Below are 19,045 nucleotides of genomic sequence, written 5' to 3'. Positions count from 1 at the left end.
GCCCCAGGGCCCACCCCTCCAGGTCGGGGTTCAGGCAGGGGGATGGGGCAGCCTCCGCCACACGTGGCGTCTGTGGCCCTGGGTGCTGCCGAGGTGGTCTGGGCATCTGGCCATGGACTCCTGGCCCCCCTGGGGTCCCCCAAGGTGAAGCGCCTGAGGAGAGGAGGAGGCTGGGGGTGGAATGCCAGGGGATGGGAGCTGGGAGGGGGCCACCCAGCCCCAGCCCAGCCCTCGGCCACACCTGTTCTCTGGCAGCCAAGGCTGGATGGTGACGGTGGCCTTTCCACAGGGGGAGAATCCTGCTGCCAAAACCACCGAGGACAAGGCAGGGAACCCAAGCAAGGTCAACAGCCAGCGCCCCATTGAGCAAACCCCTGAGAAAGCCCCTGAGATGCCCCAGGAGGCCCCCCCAAAAAACCTCCCTGGAAAGGTCCCCAAGCAGGCCCCTGGAAAGCCTCCTGAGAAGCCCCCTGCAAAGCTCTTCAAGCGTCTTGCAGCCACAGCCCTCGAGAGGCTTTCCAAGTACCGCAGTGGTGATGCGGACAGCAGCGATGAGCGCACTGACCAGGAGGGGACCCCCGAGGGCGAGGGCGGTGGTGAGGAGGTGGAGCCCCGTGGCTTGGAGATACCCTTACCACCACTTGTTGAAAGCTTCATCAGCACCGGCAGCAGCAGCAGCGACTTCCCCTGGATCCCCGTGGTGGCTGGCGCAGCTGCCCTGCTCTTCCTCCTGTTGCTGTGCTGCTTCTTCTACCTGTGCTGTTGGGTGAGTGCCCCTGCTATGTGAGCAGGCAGGTGAGTGCCCCTGCTATGTGAGCAGGCAGGTGAGTGCCCCTGCTGCATGAGCAGGCAGGTGAGTGCCCCTGCTATGTGAGCAGACAGGTGAGTGCCCCTGCTATGTGAGCAGGCAGGTGAGTGCCCCTGCTATGTGAGCAGGCAGGTGAGTGCCCTGCTATGTGAGCAGGCAGGTGAGTGCCCCTGCTACGTGAGCAGGCAGGTGAGTGCCCCTGCTATGTGAGCAGGCAGGTGAGTGCCCTGCTATGTGAGCAGGCAGGTTAGTGCCCTGCTACGTGAGCAGGCAGGTGAGTGCCCCTGCTGCCTGAGCAGGCACCTGAGTGCCCCTGCTGCCTGAGCAGGCAGGTCAGTGCCCCTGCTATGTGAGCAGGAAGGTGAGTGCCCCTGCTATGTGAGCAGGCAGGTGAGTGCCCCTGCTTCGTGAGCAGGCAGGTGAGTGCCCCTGCTATGTGAGCAGACAGATGAGTGCCCCTGCTATGTGAGCAGGCAGGTGAGTGCCCCTGCTATGTGAGCAGGCAGGTGAGTGCCCCTACTGACTGAGCAGGCACCTGAGTGCCCCTGCTGCCTGAGCAGGCAGGTGAGTGCCCCTGCTATGTGAGCAGGCAGGTGAGTGCCCCTACTGACTGAGCAGGCACCTGAGTGCCCCTGCTGCCTGAGCAGGCAGGTGAGTGCCCCTGCTATGTGAGCAGGCAGGTGAGTGCCCCTGCTTCGTGAGCAGGCAGGTGAGTGCCCCTGCTATGTGAGCAGACAGATGAGTGCCCCTGCTATGTGAGCAGGCAGGTGAGTGCCCTGCTACGTGAGCAGGCAGGTGAGTGCCCCTGCTGCCTGAGCAGGCACCTGAGTGCCCCTGCTGCCTGAGCAGGCAGGTGAGTGCCCCTGCTATGTGAGCAGGAAGGTGAGTCCCCTGCTACTTGAGCAGGCAGGTGAGTGCCCCTACTGCCTGAGCAGGCACCTGAGTGCCCCTGCTGCCTGAGCAGGCAGGTGAGTGCCCCTGCTGCCTGAGCAGGCAGGTGAGTGCCCTGCTATGTGAGCAGGCAGGTGAGTGCCCCTGCTTCATGAGCAGGCAGGTGAGTGCCCCTGCTATGTGAGCAGGCAGGTGAGTGCCCCTGCTTCATGAGCAGGCAGGTGAGTGCCCCTGCTATGTGAGCAGGCAGGTGAGTGCCCCTGCTTCATGAGCAGGCAGGTGAGTGCCCTGCTACATGAGCAGGCAGGTGAGTGCCCCTACTGCCTGAGCAGGCACCTGAGTGCCCCTGCTGCCTGAGCAGGCAGGTGAGTGCCCCTGCTGCCTGAGCAGGCACCTGAGTGCCCCTGCTGCCTGAGCAGGCAGGTGAGTGCCCTGCCAAGTGAACAAGCAGGTGAGCGCCCCTGCTATGGTTGCATCTCCCAAGACTGACCAAGGCTCAGGCTCCGTCCCCCCTGGAGCCTAGAGGTACACTGGCCTCCTGCCCCACCTGCCATGGGGTGCTCACAGGGAGGCTGTGCATGCTGGGCCAGGCTGCTCCAGTGCCCACGGCCTTTCTAGAGGTGACCAGAGGCAAGTGTGCAGCAGGGCAGCAGGAAGACAGAGAGGAGTGCTCCTGGGCTAGGAAGGAGGGGACTTCGAGGGGCTGGAGGACCTTCCCGAGGGCTGCAGGGAGGAGGAGGAGAAGGGGGGGCAGAGAAGGAGCAGGCAGGTCCCTGCCCAGGGAGCGCTCAAGGGAAAGCCTGTGGGGACCATCCCACTAAGGGCTCTCGGCTTGGGGTGGCCTCAGCCTGTCTGGCCTGCCCCAGCCCTCCAGGGAGGGGCGGTGTCCCTGTAAGAAAGGAGGAAACTGAGGCTCAGAGGCAGCCATGCCGGCCACAGCCCTGCAGGCATCAGTCTGTGCCCCGCGGCTCTGAGCAGGGTCCCCACCTCTCCCAGGGGCTGAGGCTGAGCCCAAACCACACCTTCCAGCACAGGTTATGTCTTTTTTTAAAATATTTAATTTTAAAGAAGCTTTATATTACATAAATGCTACATAAAAAATATATACATAAGGGATTCCCATAAACCTCACCGTCTCCCCCTCCCGCACTTTCCCACATCAATGACAACCTTCCTTAGTGTGGCACATGTGCTAAAACTGATGAACATGTATTGAGGCATTGCTACTAACCATGGACTCTAGTTTACATTACAGTTGACACTCTGGCCTGCACAGTTTCGTAGGTTATGGCAAAATCCATAATGCCCTGTACCCATCATTGCCTTGTCCTGGAGGACAACTCCAATGTCCTGAAATTCCCCTCATGTGACACCTCTTCTTTCCTCCCCCTCCCCTCAGACCCTCTGGTGGCCACTGCCTTTATAGCAATGATAGAAGTTCTTCCATTGCTAGAATAATGTCTATAATAGAATAGTAATAAGTCTACTTTAGTCCAGTGTTCATTCCGCAGTCTTGAGGATTTGACGATGGTGATGCAGTTTCTGATTGAGAGGGGCCCTGTTTCCCAGGTGGTAGGTGGATGTTACTCTCTTGCTTGCAGTTGCAGACACTCTCTGCTTCTTGGGATGGGCGTTGTCCATCATCATCTCCTTGTCAGTTGTGCTGGATGAGTCCAATGAGCTGGAGAGTAGGTGCTGCAACTCTGCTGAGATTCAGGACCCAACTGGCACATGGATGGACCAAAGATTTTAAGTCTCTGGAACATACATTTAATAAGTAGAGTGCTAATGATATTTCAAATAAAAGGGACAGAGGAGCCTTGTTTAGGGAAACTATTCAAGAGTCTAAGTCTGTTACACTGAGGAGCATAGATTCCAGAGTAAGGCCAGCTGATAGGGTGCCTAACTCCTGAGGGGCTCTGTGCTGCTTTTGGTGTTTGGGTGTCTCTAGCTCTTAGGAGCCCTGCTGTTTGAGGCATTGTTTACCGTGGCAGTCAATGGGATCCTGCTGAGCCTGCTGAGATGCGCAGAGTGTAACCTCTGGAATGACCTTCTGATTCACTTTGAAATCTCTTAACCATAAAAACTCATTTGTATTGAGTATTTCTCCCTTTTGGTCAAGGTCTTTTTCTGCATGCATTGTTCGTTGGTGTTGGTAATAATCCCTTGGTGCCAGGGGGGCTCATCCACAGGCATCATGTCCCATGCTAGGAAAAGGATAGTGTGTTTATATGCTGAGTTTGGCTTTCAGAGAGGCCACATTTCGACAACAAGGAAGCATTCAGGAGGTAACTCTTAGGCAATATATAATGTTAGGCTAAGTTTCAAATTCACAAGGACAGGTCTGTAAGTACAGTCATCAATATGCAGGGCCTGTCATCATGGTCTCTCCTCCTTCACTAGGCACTGCCCTTGTACTTGGGAGATTCTTGCCATGCTGTTAAAGAATGCAGCAGCACTCCCCAGCATGGGAATTCAATATTCTTTTGCTTACTGTGTGGGTCTTCAACCATCCAGACAGTGAACACTTGTACATATTCATATGCCTTCAAGGCATGCCCCAGGTGGACCCCTTCCCACATTTCTGTAACCTACGCTTCTTTGAAAATAAAGTGGAAAAAATAAGGTCCTCGGGGAATATACAGGAGAAATTATTACTGTACATACAAGACAACAGACCTTACAGTGATGAAAGACACAGTGTCTAAAAACTTTTTATATTATGTCAATTTTTAAAGTTTTTTTTTGTATTTTACTTGTTATTTTAAATACTAGTATTATTTCATTTTCTTATTAATCTTATTTGGCTATGTCTTTTTAACTTTCTAGTGTAAAAGGGAGCCGGACCCATGTAGGGTAAGTCCTAAGTGCGTCCTGACTTCCTGTGAGCTCATCTGCCATGCACCGAGCCTCCCGTGGCCCATGGAGGGGTCCGCTCCCACCCCAGGAGCTCCACCGCCTGTGCCAAGAGCCTGCAGAGCAGGAGGAGGGGGGCGCAGGGGTGGGGGGTTTGGAGGCTGCTAGGGAAGCCAGGAATCCCCCTTCCCAGGCTCCCACCAAAGGGGCAGTGTGGGCAGCCTGTGGGGGGTCTGCCATGGACCCTCCTGAGACAAGTGGGGCACTTGAGCCCCTGCCAGCTGGCAGGATGGTACTTGCCCAGGACTCAGGGAAGCTTCTGGAAAAGGAGCCTCATGTTGCAAGGACCCAGCTCTGGGATCTGCCATGCCCTTTTCTTAATCACGGTCTCCTGGTGGGCAGAGGGGCCTGGCCAGGTCAGCCCTTGCGGCCTGCAGGGCTGAGGGTGGGTGAGGGACCTTACCTGACATGGAGCTGTGAGGGGCACCCACCCGGGGGAGCCCAGGGCTGGGTTCAGGGCAGCAGCCATGGGGCCAGGTGGACCTGGGGTAGTCGTGCTTTCAAAGCTGGAGCCCAGTGGCTGAGGGGCATCCCCTGCCCATGCGCAGACCCCTGGCTGGCCCAACACGTGGTGTCTTCATTTGCCAGGGCTGCTCTGACAAATGCCATGCACCAGGTGGCTTGAACCTGGAGGTCACTGTCTCTGGTCTGGAGCCCAGAAGGCCAGCTTTCTCCCGGGTCCGCAGGGTTCCAGTGCCAGTCACTGTGGCCCTCGGGGTCCTTGGCTGGCCTCATGCCTCGGCCACATGGCGCCATCCTTGGTCCCCTCCATCCTCTGCTTTCAGACTCCTCCCAAGTCACGTTTCCTCCTTCATGAGGCTCCTGCAGTGTACAGAGCCCCCACTTCTCTTTGGCCACCCATCCAATAGTGGCGTCCTGGGCACGTCCTGTTACAGACGGCTCCCCCCAGAGAGCACGGCTGCAGGCGTGAACCCCTCTCTTCTGGGGCCCTCAATCCAAGCCTCACACAGGGCACAGCCTCAAGGCGAGGCTCTGCCAATGGGGGCATCAGACGAGCGAGGGGACAGGGGAGCTTTGCAGCACTTTGGGGACGAGCCAGATGCCGTCTTGTTTGCCCCAGAGGATGCTCCCTGGAGGCGCGGGCTGTGGATGGAATCCGGGGTCCCTCACTCGATTGTTCCTTATTCACCCCACAAACATCGGCTGAGTGGCAGCACCAGCCCCCCCCCCCCGCCCCCCGTTGTGCCGCCCTGGAGCAGACGCTTTCTCTTCCTACAGACAGTGTGCTGCAGCCCGCCGTGCCCCATGATGATTACCCGCTGCTGTGACTGCCCGGGCACTGGGCATGTGAGGCAAATGGAGGTGAGGAGGGCTGGGGCAGGGGAGAGGGTGATGATTCAGGTGCAGAGGCCCTGCTGGAAGGCTCCACCTGGGGGAGTCCAGGGTCCGGGGTGCTTTGCTTCCTCCCTGGGTGCCGGGGGCCAGGGGAGGGCACGAAGCTGTGGGTCAGTGTCCCAGACGCTCCAAGTCAACTGAGCCCAGCTGCCCCTGCCCCACCTGGTTGCTGGGTGCTGGCAGCCAGCCCACAGGAGTCAGGTAACCGGTTGCCACCCAGGTTTCCTCAGCTCAGGTGTGGCTCAAGTTTCAAACCCCAGCCAGCAGTGGAGGGAGAAAAACAGCCTGAGCCACAAAGAGGGGTGAATGAGTCAGAGAAATAGAGACGTGCTGAGCAGCCGCTGTTAGCGCCTTCTCAATTCTCTTGAGACACCGCAGCTGTGCCCAGCCCAGCAGCAGCCTTTTTGGCAGAATGAGGACAAGAGCTGCTGGCTTCATGGCTGGTGACAAAGGGTGCAGGGCTGCAGGGAGGAGGAGCCCCAAGACCCCATCCTCGAGTGACCAGTGCTGGGCCTTGAGTCCTGGGAGCCCAAGTCTCAGCCCTTCACCCCTCCCTGGACACGCTGCTGCCCACCTGGTTGGGAGAGCCCTGCCAGGCCAAGGGTCCTGGGGTGAAAGGGCCACCTGGAGGACAAGAGCCCCAACCTCCTGCTGGCTGGACCCCTCCATCCTGCTCTTGCGTCTGCTCTGTGCTCCTCTGCAGCCCTGGAAAGCACTGGAACAGCCAGCCCTGCCCTTGTCCTGACACAGTGACTTGTTCGGCCTGCTTGGCCCAGACCTGCCCCACCCTGTGGCTCAGGCCAGCAAGGTGCTGCCCTCCACCGGCCCAGGGTTCCTTCTGGACTGTTCTCTGCCCTTCCCACCCCCATATCAGGAACCTGCCCCTGAGCTGGGCACGGGACCTCCCACCTGGCCCCTGCCTGCCCCCTCCTCCTCCACCCCAGCACAGGCCTCCCTGCCCACCGTGGGCTCCTGCCCAGCTCCCCACACCCCCCGGCTGCCCCCTCAGGGACCTCTCCTGGCTCCTGGTGTAGCTCACCCGACCTGGGAACTTGTCCCCTAAACGAGCCACTGACCCCCCATGCCAAAAGGGTGTCTTGTTCCAGATTCTGACACAGCACAGCGACCACCACCCCAGCAGGCACGCAGGCTGCCAGGCTCCACTCCCAAGCTCATGTGGGTTCTTGGGGCTCAGCAGGGGTGCCTGACCCTCTCTGGACGCGTCGCTCAGCCGTGCCGCATCCTCATGCCACGTCTCCTTTGCAGGGCAAGCTGAGCCTCCTGTGTGCCCTGTTGAGTCGGTGCTGCACCCCAGTGCGCCTGGTGCGGCCCCCGTTCCAGTGCATGGTGAGCAGGCGCGGTGCTGCACCCGCGGCGGGCCCACGCCCCAGTGCTTTTCCCTCGTGACGCCTGCCCACAGACAGGGGCCCAGCCCTGGGAAACGGCCTCAGGAGCACGCAGGCCCCAGGGGCCGGCCGTGGCTGCCCACACGCTCCTTCCCTGTGGTCTTGGATGGGTGGGGGACTGTCCAGGCTGGAGGCTGAAGGGCCACGGCCAGAGTCAAGGGCAAGGGGCTGCAGAGCAGGGCCAACCACCGGCTCCAGCACTCCTGGCCCATGAGCCCCCTGCACCTGCAGCCCTGGGGGTCAGCTGGCTTTATGCCTCCCAGGAAGTGGCCTCCCATGTGGGGGCCTCTGGGTGCAGCCCCCACGGGCTCTTCCAGGTAGCCACGGTCCCCTGGCGTGGGCTCCCCGGCACAGGGGGTAAATGGCAGCGCTGCATGTGCACCTGGAACCAGGGCGGTGCTGTGCCCATGGTGGACATCCTGGGCAGCTGCCCTCAGGGGTCCCTACATTCTTCCCCTCCAGCCCCTCCTCCAGCTCAAGCCTTGGCGCTGTGGTTATGTGCAGTTGTAAAGACCAGGAAGCAGGAGCACAGAGAGGCTTGTGCCTTGCCCCACCTCACACAGCCACTGCGGGGCGGGGATGGACCGGGACCCAGCAGCCTGGCTCTGGAGCCCAGCGCCCTCCTCGCCCTGCACTGCCTGTGCTCGGGTCAGCACTTGGGATCTCGTGTGGTCATCCTACATCACCTGGCAGCTGTGCCCACGTGGCTGCGGGCCCCCTGACCCAGCCTGCTGTCCACCCTGTGTGGCCTCCCCTGTCACGCTTTGTGCAGGTGGGGCAGGGGCCCTGGAGGTGCCCAGCCCTTGACCGCCGTGTCTGTGGCTCCGGTGGTGCTCCAGGACTGCTCTGGGCTGGGGCACAGGCTCACTCTGGGCACGGGCCGAGGCCCTGAAGGTCACTCACATGGCGTCCTCACCTGGGCGCAGGGAGGCAGCCGCCCACCCCTGGCCGGCCCTCGCCCCTGGCCTGGCCACCTCCTCTGCACCTCCCAGGTGTGGAGACAGAGACTCCGCCTCAGCGAAGGCCTGGGTGCTGCAGGGGGCAGTTCCTCTCCCCGCAGAGCCCCTGGCTGGCCTGCATCTGGCCATCAGGTGGACCCTGGGAACACCTGGAAAGCACATTTCTGTAGTGGACTGGGCTGTACGTGCAAGGATCTCGCGGGCACTGGTGTCTTGATTTCCACCCCATGTCCCAGCAGACTCCTTCTCCATGGAAATCCGCCTGTGTTTGTGGGCCTTGGTTGGAGTGTGTTGGGGTGGGTCTGAGACTGCACGGGTGCCCAAGGGGCAGGTGAGTCTTGTTCTTCTCATCCTGCCCGTGATGGAGCTGGACCAAAGGGGGCACAGACGTAGGGCTGGGGAAATCCTAACGTGACAGTGTCCTTCCACCAGCGATCTTTAGAAACGTCTCTGCTCGTGCCTCTGGACTGTGATGGCACCTGGCTCCCCTCCCTCCCACTTCCCCAGGAGATCCAGAAACAGAGTCCAAGCCCCAGAGCCCTGGACACTGAGGCTCCCTATCAGCTCTACCGGTCCCTTCAGGAAAGGCCCTGAGCTGCACAGTAGTGACCTGAGGAGACGTAATGGTAGTTGGCTTCACGTGGCAATCGCTGATGGCCAGAGAGGAAGGAGAGCCGCCCCCCCCAACCTCACATCCCTTCACCCCCTCATGCCCATGCCACGGACTCAGGATCCCTGCAGCCCCCAGAGGGCTCCTCTCCTGGGTGAAGGTGCTTACATCTGCCCCTCTATCAGCACCTGTTCAGATCATTCCAGGGTGCCCCTGCAGCCCCAGGATGGGCATGATTGGGGCAAGAGACTGCAAGTGTCCCGTAGACCATGCCCTGAAAGAAAGCAGAGGGACCTGCTGCCCTTGGGGAGCACCAGCCCCAGAATCAGTTGCTCATGTTCTAGAATAAATGAGTAGAAATAAAGGAGCGAGAAACAAAGATAAAGATTCCATTCTATGCCCAACAGCGACAAAACCCAAAGTTCCCATGAATGAGTAGAACTCGATGAATGTTATCCCAGGGTGGCATGCTCTGGGTGAAGAGAGAGGCAGCGAGTCTAGAGAGAGTGGGAAATCAACATGATCTTCATCAGCCCAGTGGTCAAGGTGCTCGTGATGATACTTAGTGTTGGCACAGAGAGAGGGTGGGGGACGGACACCTGCCTGCCCTGCAGGCGTCAGTGTGGACAGGATCAGCTTTCTGAAGCACTTATCATCCTATGCCTGGGCCTGTAGATGCAGCACTCTCTGTGGATGGAGGGATAGATGGATGAATGGGAGGATGGATGGATGGGTTGATGGGTGGATAGGAAGGTGGAAGAGTGGGTGGATGGATGGAGGGATGGGAGGATATATAATGGATGGATGGGTGGGTAGATGGAGGTGTGATGGGTGGATGAATGAGCATTTATGGTTGGACAAGGGCCTGCAATGATACTTTGGGTCATTTCTCTGACACCAAGAGGCATGTTTGGATCTGGCATGTATGAAGGCACAGAAAGCCTCTTTGGGGGACAATTGTGGAAGGATGGAAGGGGTCCCTGTAACATTTTCAGGGGTGACCATAGGAAGAACTTTGTTTAACCAGTTGCTACTTGTGTAAACTTGGCCTAGTTTCTTAACCTCTCAAAGCCTCACTTTTCTCATCTGAAAAACAGGGAAAAATAATAAAACTCCCTTGTGCTGCAAAATACAAAGGCCGCACACCAACCAGGCCCGGGCGGGAGCCCCTCCCCAGCCCAAGAGTCACAGTCCCCAGGCCAGATGAGTAGAGGGTCTCGTGGCTCAGGGTCAGTGCTGGGGGAGAAGTGCTGTGATTGCAGGTAGGATTGGGAAGTCCCAGGAGGCACAGGCATTTTATTTTATTTTTTCATTGATTGAAACACATCACTCATACATAAACATACATAAACAATAAATGTATAGTAGTTGTGAACTTACAAAACAAGCATAAATGACATCAAACAAACATATATAACATCTTGCCCTACCACCAATAACTTGCAGTGTTTTTAACCTTTTCAACTAATGATTAAAGAGCATTGTCAAAATATTACTATTAAGCAAAGTATTTTTCCCCTAACCAATCTGATTATTATCTTTATATCATTTATATATGAACATACATAAACAATTAAGTGTATAGTAAAAGTTGTGAACTTATAAAGCAAACGTGCATGACATCATACAGGGGTCCCATACATCAACCCTCCAACACCTTGCATTGTTATGAGATGATTGTTACAAACTATGAAAGAATACTGTCAAAATCTTATTACTAATCATAGTTCCTATCTTACATTTGGTGTGTTTTTCTCCCAACCCACCCTATTATTATTTTTTAAATGTATTTTTTATGACAGAAGTTGTAAGCCTATAACACAATCATGCACATGTGCAGAATTCCCAAACAAAGCACCCCTCCATCAATACACCACAATGTGGTGTGTCATTTGCCACAGATAAAATAATATCATCTGATTACTGCCATGTCCATAGTGTACATTTGGCTCACATTTCCCACACTGCCTCAGAACCAACACAGTACATCTTTTGCATAGATGCAAGAATATCGTATTGTTACTACTAACCACAGTCCATAGGTCACTCCAGCCATACCTTTCCCATGCTTCTCCACATTCCCATCGCCCTGCAGTACTGATAGACATTTGTTCTAGCTAACAAAGGACACTCTTGAATCTGTACCATCAACCGCAGTTCTCATCCACCTCTTGGTTTACTGTGCTACCCAGTTCCTAGATTATTCTCAAGCATTCTGTCAGTGGCATTTACAAAACTAGACTACCATTTTCAGTCACATCCCCATTTATAAACTAGCTGTTACTCACTGTGTGTTACCATCCACTCTATACATTTCCACAATTTTACAGTAAAGCTAATTAAAACTTCTATGTACATTAAACATCAGTAGTCCACTCAGTTCTTCTCTTATCTCCTTTAAGAATCCACCACCTACCACCAGGTCTTGTGCTACATTCAGCTCACAATATGTTGGCTTGAAGGGAAGGCAACACAGAAATAAAGGTAGAGACACAAGAGGGGAGAGAAACCTGAGACCAGGGGACTCACAGCTTCTGGAATGAGAGCCTCAACCCTGGTTTTCCCATTGCATTTATTGGGAAACTACCAAGCAGTTGTTTGCTATCTGAACTACAACATCATTTACAAAAACAGGAAACAACTGCAACATCTAACAACAGCTACATTTAACAGGTGTAACATTTACAGTAACAAACAGGTAAACCAGTTTTCCACAACAGTCTTGAAGATATTTTCCAATAATTTCTTCCAGAAGTTTCATGGTTCTTGCTTTTAGTTTTAGTTTCTTGATCCATTTTGAGTATGTGTCTTGGAGTTGGTCTATTTGGATTTTTTCAGATGGGAGTTTGTTGTGCTTCTTGGACAGGGATATCTATGTCCTTCAATAGGGTTGGGAAATTTTCTACCATTATTTCTTTAAATATTCCTTCTGAATCTCTGGACTGACCATGTGATAGCCAGGCCCAACAGACTTGCAAGTCCTATACTCTGGTTTATTGGACTTACCCCACTCAGTGAACATGGAGGTGAAAAAGGTCAGCCACCACACCAGGGAGCCAAGAGTGCCTACAACTGAAAGCAAGAGGATTGCATCCAGCATCCATGTGGAATCTAAGCCCCGTTGTGATATAGATGTGGAGTGGACACAACCATTCTAAGGTCCACAGGATGGAGGAATAGAGTATGAATTAGAGTGGACTTACTGATATTCTATTCATGAACTATTGTGATTAGTAGTAATCGAAGAAAATGTGGCATTGGTGTGGAGAAAGTGGCCATGGTGGCTGCTGGGGGTAGGGAGTGGAAGGAAGAGATGTGATGTGGGGGCGTTTTTGTGACTTGGAGTTGTGCTGGGTGGTGCTGCAGGGACAGTTATCAGACATTGTATGTCCTCCCATGGCCCACTGGGTGGACTGTGGGAGAGTATGGGCTATGGTGTGGACCATTGACCATGAGGTGCAGTGGTGCTCAGAGATGTATTCACCAAATGCAATGAATGACGGAGGGGGTTGTGGTTATGGGGAGGAGGAGTGGGGTGAGGGAGGTGAGGGGTATATGGGGGCCTCATATTTTTTTAATGTAACATTAAAAAAACAAAGACCATAAAAAGTAAAAAAAATATTCCTTCTGCCCCTTTTCCCTTCTCTTCTCCTGCTGGGACACCCAGGACACGTATGTTTGCATGCCTTTTGCTGTTATTTAGTTCCCTGAGACCTTGTTCAATTTTTTCCATTCTTTTCTTCATCTCCTCTTTTGTATGTTCACTTTCAGAGGCCATTTCTTCAAGCTCACCAATCCTTTCTTTTGCCTCCTCAAATCTGCTATTATATGATTCCAATCTTTTTTAAATTTCATTGATGGCGCCTTTCATTCCCTAAGGTCTGCTAATTTTCTATGTATGCTTTCAAATTCTTCTTTGTACTCATCTTAATATCCTTAATCTCTTTAGCCATCTCACTGAATTTATTAAGATTTGTTTGAACATCTATGATTAGTTGTCTCAACTCCTTTATGTCATCTGGAGGCTTATCTTGTTCCTTTACCTGGGACATAGCTTCCTGTTTCTTGGTGTGGATTGTAATTTTTTTGTCGGTGTCTTTGCATCTAGCTTACTAGGGTATTTTTTCTGGGTGCAGTTTTTCTCTCTAGTTTAGGGCTTCCTGCCCTTTCTCCCTTGCTGGTTATGCAGTAGGAGCCAAGCATGTAGTTGGTCCTGTAAGCTGTGGAGGCTCAAGCTGCCCTCATTCCACCAGGGACCAATGAAGCTTCTTCCAACTTTCTCCTTTGCCAGGGACAGGGACAGAGTCATAGCCATGTGGAATAATCCATGTGCAGGCCTAGACTGTCGTTGCCCAGAGAGACTGATGGAGCTTCACATCCCTTTCTCCCCTACCTGGGGCAAGGATGGAGCTGCAGGTGTGGGCAGCAATCTCTGCAGTGCAGGTCTAAGATGACTGCAATTCCCCTGGTAGTCTTCTGATTTTCAGTCTATGCCAGCCAGAGTTCCCTGCTGTTGCCTGTCTAGGCTGGTGCAGGGCTCCTCAGCCTCCTCCCTGCCAGAGGCGGGGCTGAAGCCTAGGCAGGCTGCAGGCTGATCTATGTGAAAGAAACTGTCAGCCCAGCTTCCCCTCAGGCTGGGGGTGGAGTCAGAATGGTGGCTACTGGCCTCTTTCTGAGGTGGGCTGGTTCTCACCCCAGCTGTTCCCAGGGTTATCTCTTAGCCAGCCAAGTCTCCCAATCAGTAGCTGAAATCGGCAGCCAACCATCTCCTCCTCCCCTGTCTCTGGGAAATGAAGCCTCCAATTCCCATCACAGAACAGCTCCTGGGGTGGCTTGCACCACCAGAGTAGGATCATCACCTGTGTCCATGGTTTGGCTGGTAATTTCCCAGAGAGGCTGGCACAGGTCCCTGCAGCTTCCTCCCTGCTGGAGGTGGCACTGGGGCCAAGGCTGGAGCTGCCATCTGACCTGGAGGGAAAGAAGCCAGTTCCCACCAGCACTGGGATCTCAGTCCACCCCTCTTCCTCTCATGCCAGGCATGGAGTTAAGAAGGCAGCTCCTGGCCTCTTTCTGACCTGGACAGGCTCAAACCTTAGCTGTTCTCAGCATCATACTGTAGCTGACTGAGTTTACCCATCAGTAACTGAAGTTGGTGCCCACCCATCTCTTCCTCCCCCATTTTGGGCAAGTGGAGCTTTCAATTCCAGCCGCGGAACAGCTCCCAAGGCGGCTTGTGCCTCCAGTGGAGGATGGGCACTGGCCTCCAGGGTGTGGAGTCTGAACTTATGAGTCTTCTTTGCAGACGGGCAGTCTCCTCCTTCCACTCCTTCAAGGATGTGGCAGGATGCCCTTCTGGTCTCCTGGAGCCCCCAAACAGAATCTTCAGCTAGCTCCAGAGAGCTCTGGGTGTTTGCTAACTGTCCTGTAGCAGGAGCCAACTCTAGGAGCTCCTTACTCTGCTGTCATCTTGCTGGTTCCCCAGGCTCAGTCATTTTTGATGGAAATGAGACTTTGTGGAGGAGGTAAAGTTTGGGTTGTCTTTTAAAAGATGAGTAGATGAGAAAAAAAAGGGCATTCCAAAGAGAAGAAGAGTGTGTATAAAAGCTTAGAGATGGGGAGAGCTTAGTGAATGTAAGATTTGGCCACATCCTGAGCCCCCTGAGCAGGCTGCCCCAGTCCCTGCCACAGTGGGATTGCTGCAGGTCAGCACAGGCACCACGGGGCCAATGAGTGTCCACAGCCAGGGGACAGCAGGTCTCCGACCCAGGAGGCGTCCACCCAGTAGCAGCGTGTCTGCGTGCTGGAAGGTTCTCTGAGCACTCCTGGGCAGCTCGTGGACCCCAAATCCAATACCCACTGTGTCCCGGGTTGGGGGTCATGCCCCGTGTCTTGTGGAGGAAAGCTCTGAGCTTCCTGAGGTGCTGGGCCCCTCCTCAACCCCAGCTGTGTGGGGCTGGCTTCCACCTGCCTTCTGTGTCCTCCACTGTCCCTCGTGCATGAGGTCCTGAGGTGACCCCACCACACAGGACAGGCCCTGGTGTGTGTCAGGGGTGTGGGGAGAGACACATGAAGTCAGCAAGGCCCAGAGACCTCACATGGTTCCAGTGGCCATTCCTGTGTGGCTTGGAGGCTGTGACATGACCGTTTCCTGGGGCCCCTGCTTGGCTGTCCTGGGCGGTGTCTTAGCTTCCCCTAGCTGCCATGGAAGTTTCCTGAGCTCCATGGCTTTGGGCGTGCACACTGGCCCGTCCTCCATCCACAGGCTGGAGGGGCTCTCCAGGCCCCTTGGCCTCACCTGGTGATGTGCACAGCTCTGCAGGCCGTTCGAGGACCTGGGCACCCTGGGCTCGCTTTCCAGCAGCCGGGGGGCCACGTGCCTGAGAGCACGGCTGTCTTGACATCAGGCGCCTGGCTTGGAGCGGGGCATGGGCAGGCCCTCGTGGAAGGCCAGGCAGACACGGGTACACAGGCGAGCTGGAGGACCGCGGCCCCGGGCCTGAGCCGAGGGGGGTGGGCAAGCACCCGCCGGGGCCCTGCTGGGCCTGTCCTGCTGAGGCTGGCCTCTGGGGCACCGGGGGTGCTGGGCTCTAAAGGCAGATGCCAGGGTCTTGGGGTGCTGCCCGCTGGAGGTGAGCAGGGGTCCCAGAAGGCCGGGGGTCTCCCTTCTCCCAGGGGGCTGCCCAAAGGTGCGGGGAGACCCTTCCTCACTGGAGTGAGGGAGGGGCCAATGTGCTCTGGTCGCTTGCGGGGGCCTTGAGTGGAGGGTGGGGGTCCTCGGCAAGCCCAGGACGGAGGGGCAGGGAGGACAGCAGCGCCGGGGCGGCGGGTGCCGCAGACAGATGCAGGGTCTGCACGGGCTTCCTCGCACAGGGGGTGGGGCAGACCCTCTGCCTTCAGGGGCCCCTGCAGCCCCCAGCCTCATGTCCCGCAGTGGCCCAGGGCCCTGGGGAGGGGCCCTCCTTCAGCAGACACTTGCCAGGGCCCAAACCAGGCAACGCTGTGGCCCCAGGGGGAGTCCGGCCACAGGGAGAGGCCAAGGTCAGAGGTCAGGCCTGGGGAGGGTAGGGGGACCCCTGCAGAGGAGGTGACAGCCGAACCTTGTCGCCAAGTGGAGTGGAGGCTGGAGGCCAGCACCCAGGGAAAGGTCCACCGATGGGTGCAGGTGTCCTGAGCCCAGCCCACCGCGCCAAGGGAACTGCAGCCTCCACTCCCAAGTCGGATGACCTTCCTGTGACCTTCTCTCTCTTCTCTGCCCTACAGGGGAGGTGCCTCACCTTTGCCCCAGTGAGAGCCCCATGCAGGCCGGTGGTCTGCAACCCAGCCCCGTGCGCCCCACCCTGCCGCGAGGGGCCCTCCTTCAGCAGACACTTGCCAGGGCCCAAACCAGGCAACGCTGTGGCCCCAGGGGGAGTCCGGCCACAGGGAGAGGCCAAGGTCAGAGGTCAGGCCTGGGGAGGGTAGGGGGACCCCTGCAGAGGAGGTGACAGCCGAACCTTGTCGCCAAGTGGAGTGGAGGCTGGAGGCCAGCACCCAGGGAAAGGTCCACCGATGGGTGCAGGTGTCCTGAGCCCAGCCCACCGCGCCAAGGGAACTGCAGCCTCCACTCCCAAGTCGGATGACCTTCCTGTGACCTTCTCTCTCTTCTCTGCCCTACAGGGGAGGTGCCTCACCTTTGCCCCAGTGAGAGCCCCATGCAGGCCGGTGGTCTGCAACCCAGCCCCGTGCGCCCCACCCTGCCGCGAGGGGGTCCCTGTTGCGGCATGCCCGCAGTACTGCCGTCCCCCCACTGCATACCCCCATCCCTGCTCCCGGGCTCCGGCTGCCTGCCCTCCACGAGCCCTGCCTGCAAAGCCTCATCGCTAAAGCATCAAAGGGCCAGGATTGTTGACTTGATGAGGTGGACATAGTTTTGGTTTTACAATCAAAAAGATGTTGGCATTTGTTGCTGATGATTAAAAGAGTTTATTAGATGGTGAGTTTCTGTCCTCTCCGAAATGCATATATGCTCCACCTGCTAGAATAACGCATCCTGGGGCCCCGTGTGGGATGACATGGATTGTGCCTCTCACAGCACCTCGTCTTCATCCATCTGCCAAACTCCGGTCCATGAAAAAGCCCAAAGAGCCTGTTTCATGTGAATCCAGTCCTAACTTCATGCAAAGAGAAGCCTTTGAATTTCTCATCTCCTTTCTCCATGTCCCTGGTCTCCCACTTTGGAGTCCCACATTCTGAACGTGTCATAGAAGGTGGTGAGGAGCCCCCAGGGTCACTAGCTGGAAGCATGACTTCTCCGTCCAGGTGCCCTGAACTGTGCCCAAGCCCAGAAGGATTCCACTGAACCGTGTCCTCTCCACTAGAGAAGAAAATTGAGTCCCCATCTGGGTCCATCTGCCCCTGCTGGAGAATCCACGCCCAAGAAGGCTGGGTTTTAGTGAGCAGCGTCCTCCCACCAGGCGCAGTCCATGGTCTCTCTGTGCCTGTGAAATCACCAGGCCCACAGGCCCCCGGAACCGGGCGTGGCATCCCTGAGCCCCTCAGGAGGGTCTGCAAGGGCAGCTGTGACTGAGGGCGCCCAGGCATCCTCTATTATATTATTTTTTCATTTAAAAAATTTATTGAAATATATCATTCATACATGAACATACATAAATAATAAGTATATAGTAAAAGTTGTACACTTACAACACATCATACTGGGCTCCCACACATCACCCCACCACTAATCCTTGCATTGTTGTGAAACATAGCAAACTATAAAAGAGCATCATCAAAGTATTACTCCTAACTACAGTCCATATCTTACATTTGGTATATTTTTCCCCAACCCACCCTATTATGTTTTTTATTCATAAACCTTACAATTTATCTAAAGTGTAAAATCCATTGGTATAATCAAGAATTGGGTATTTATCATTTCTATCAATTTTAGAGCATTTTCATTATTAAAAAAAAAGCCAACTCTAATACCTATATATTAGCAATTCTGATTACAAATTCTCTTATGTGCTTTCGCCATTTCTACTCATTTCCAAACATTTACAAACTACTTTTTGCCAATTCTGCTCAGATTAAACCCAGCTTTCCATTCCCTAACTACACTCTCTTCTCTGGTGACATGTCCTAGTTAGCCATTCTTTATTTTTTTTTTTTTAAAGATTTATTTATTTATTTGTTCCCCCGCCCTGGTTGTCTGTTCTCTGTGTCTATTCGCTGTGTCTTCTTTGTCTGCTTCTGCTGTCAGCAGCACAGGAATCTGTTTCTTTTCATTGCTTCATCTTGCTGTGTCAGCTTTCCGTGTTTGTGGCACCATTCCTGAGCAGGCTGCAATTTCTTTCACCCTGGGTGACTCTCCTTATGGAGCGCACTCCTTGCACGTGGGGCTCCCCTATGCGGGGGACACCCCTGCGTGGCAGGGCACTCCTTGCATGCATCAGCACTGTGCGTGGGCCAGCTGCACACCAGTCAAGGAGGCCCGGGGTTTGAACCGCAGTCCTCCCATGTGGTAGATGGACGCCCTAATCACTGGGCCAAATCCGCTTCCCAGCCAGTCTTTATTGATCTTACTAGTTAGGAAACTAAACTCTCCACCTCAGTCCTGTCTTCTTGAAACTTTCAATTGAGTGTAAGGCAAGAACAGGTTTTGGTGTTTAATCAATACTGATTGAAAGAAATAACCATAATATCTCCCATGTTTAAAAAAAAATTCCTGGGGGGGCCTGTTTCTGTGTATGTAGGTTGTGTGTGCAGGCTTACCCTGGGACAAATAACCATTGACCTTCAAAGCCTTCCTGTCTGGTGTTGCTGCTGCTTCAGGGAGCCCCCTCTCCCCCTCCTGCCCCTCGCCCTCCTGTGCAGCCGAGTCCCCGTCTGTCCAGCCAGCTCCCAGGACGGGCTTGGGGAGAGCATTTCCCACTCGCCTCCCAGGCCATCTGTGTGCCAACAAATCCTCTCCCAAGCTGGTGGTAAGAAGGTTGCTCCTGTGACAAAATGCCGCATAAGGCGAGGCCGAGCAATGGGCCAACTCAGAGCCAGGAGCGAGGGAGAGGGGCTTAAAGCCCTGGGGAGGGGCTCGGCAGTCAGTTTAGGCCCCATTTGGAGA

General features: G+C 55.2%; 1 protein-coding gene across 1 annotated transcript in view; it reads left to right on the top strand.

The window, feature by feature from the left end:
- LOC131278909 (anthrax toxin receptor-like) overlaps window positions 1-16,922 on the top strand; it is a 68,642-nt gene extending 51,720 nt beyond the window's left edge. The window contains exons 13-18 of the mRNA XM_058299549.1: window positions 290-766; window positions 4,529-4,555; window positions 5,855-5,938; window positions 7,238-7,318; window positions 16,207-16,380; window positions 16,603-16,922. Of these exons, the coding sequence (XP_058155532.1) occupies window positions 290-766; window positions 4,529-4,555; window positions 5,855-5,938; window positions 7,238-7,318; window positions 16,207-16,380; window positions 16,603-16,809 (1,050 nt within the window). The 3' untranslated portion in view covers window positions 16,810-16,922. The remainder of the gene's footprint in view (window positions 1-289; window positions 767-4,528; window positions 4,556-5,854; window positions 5,939-7,237; window positions 7,319-16,206; window positions 16,381-16,602) is intronic.
- The last annotated feature ends 2,123 nt before the right edge of the window (window positions 16,923-19,045 follow it).

This window comes from Dasypus novemcinctus, chromosome 6, assembly GCF_030445035.2.
Source record: "Dasypus novemcinctus isolate mDasNov1 chromosome 6, mDasNov1.1.hap2, whole genome shotgun sequence".
Classification (NCBI taxonomy): Eukaryota; Metazoa; Chordata; class Mammalia; order Cingulata; family Dasypodidae; genus Dasypus; species Dasypus novemcinctus.
The sequence above is the reverse complement of the archived record's forward strand: the minus strand, read 5'-3'. Positions and strand labels throughout refer to the sequence as shown.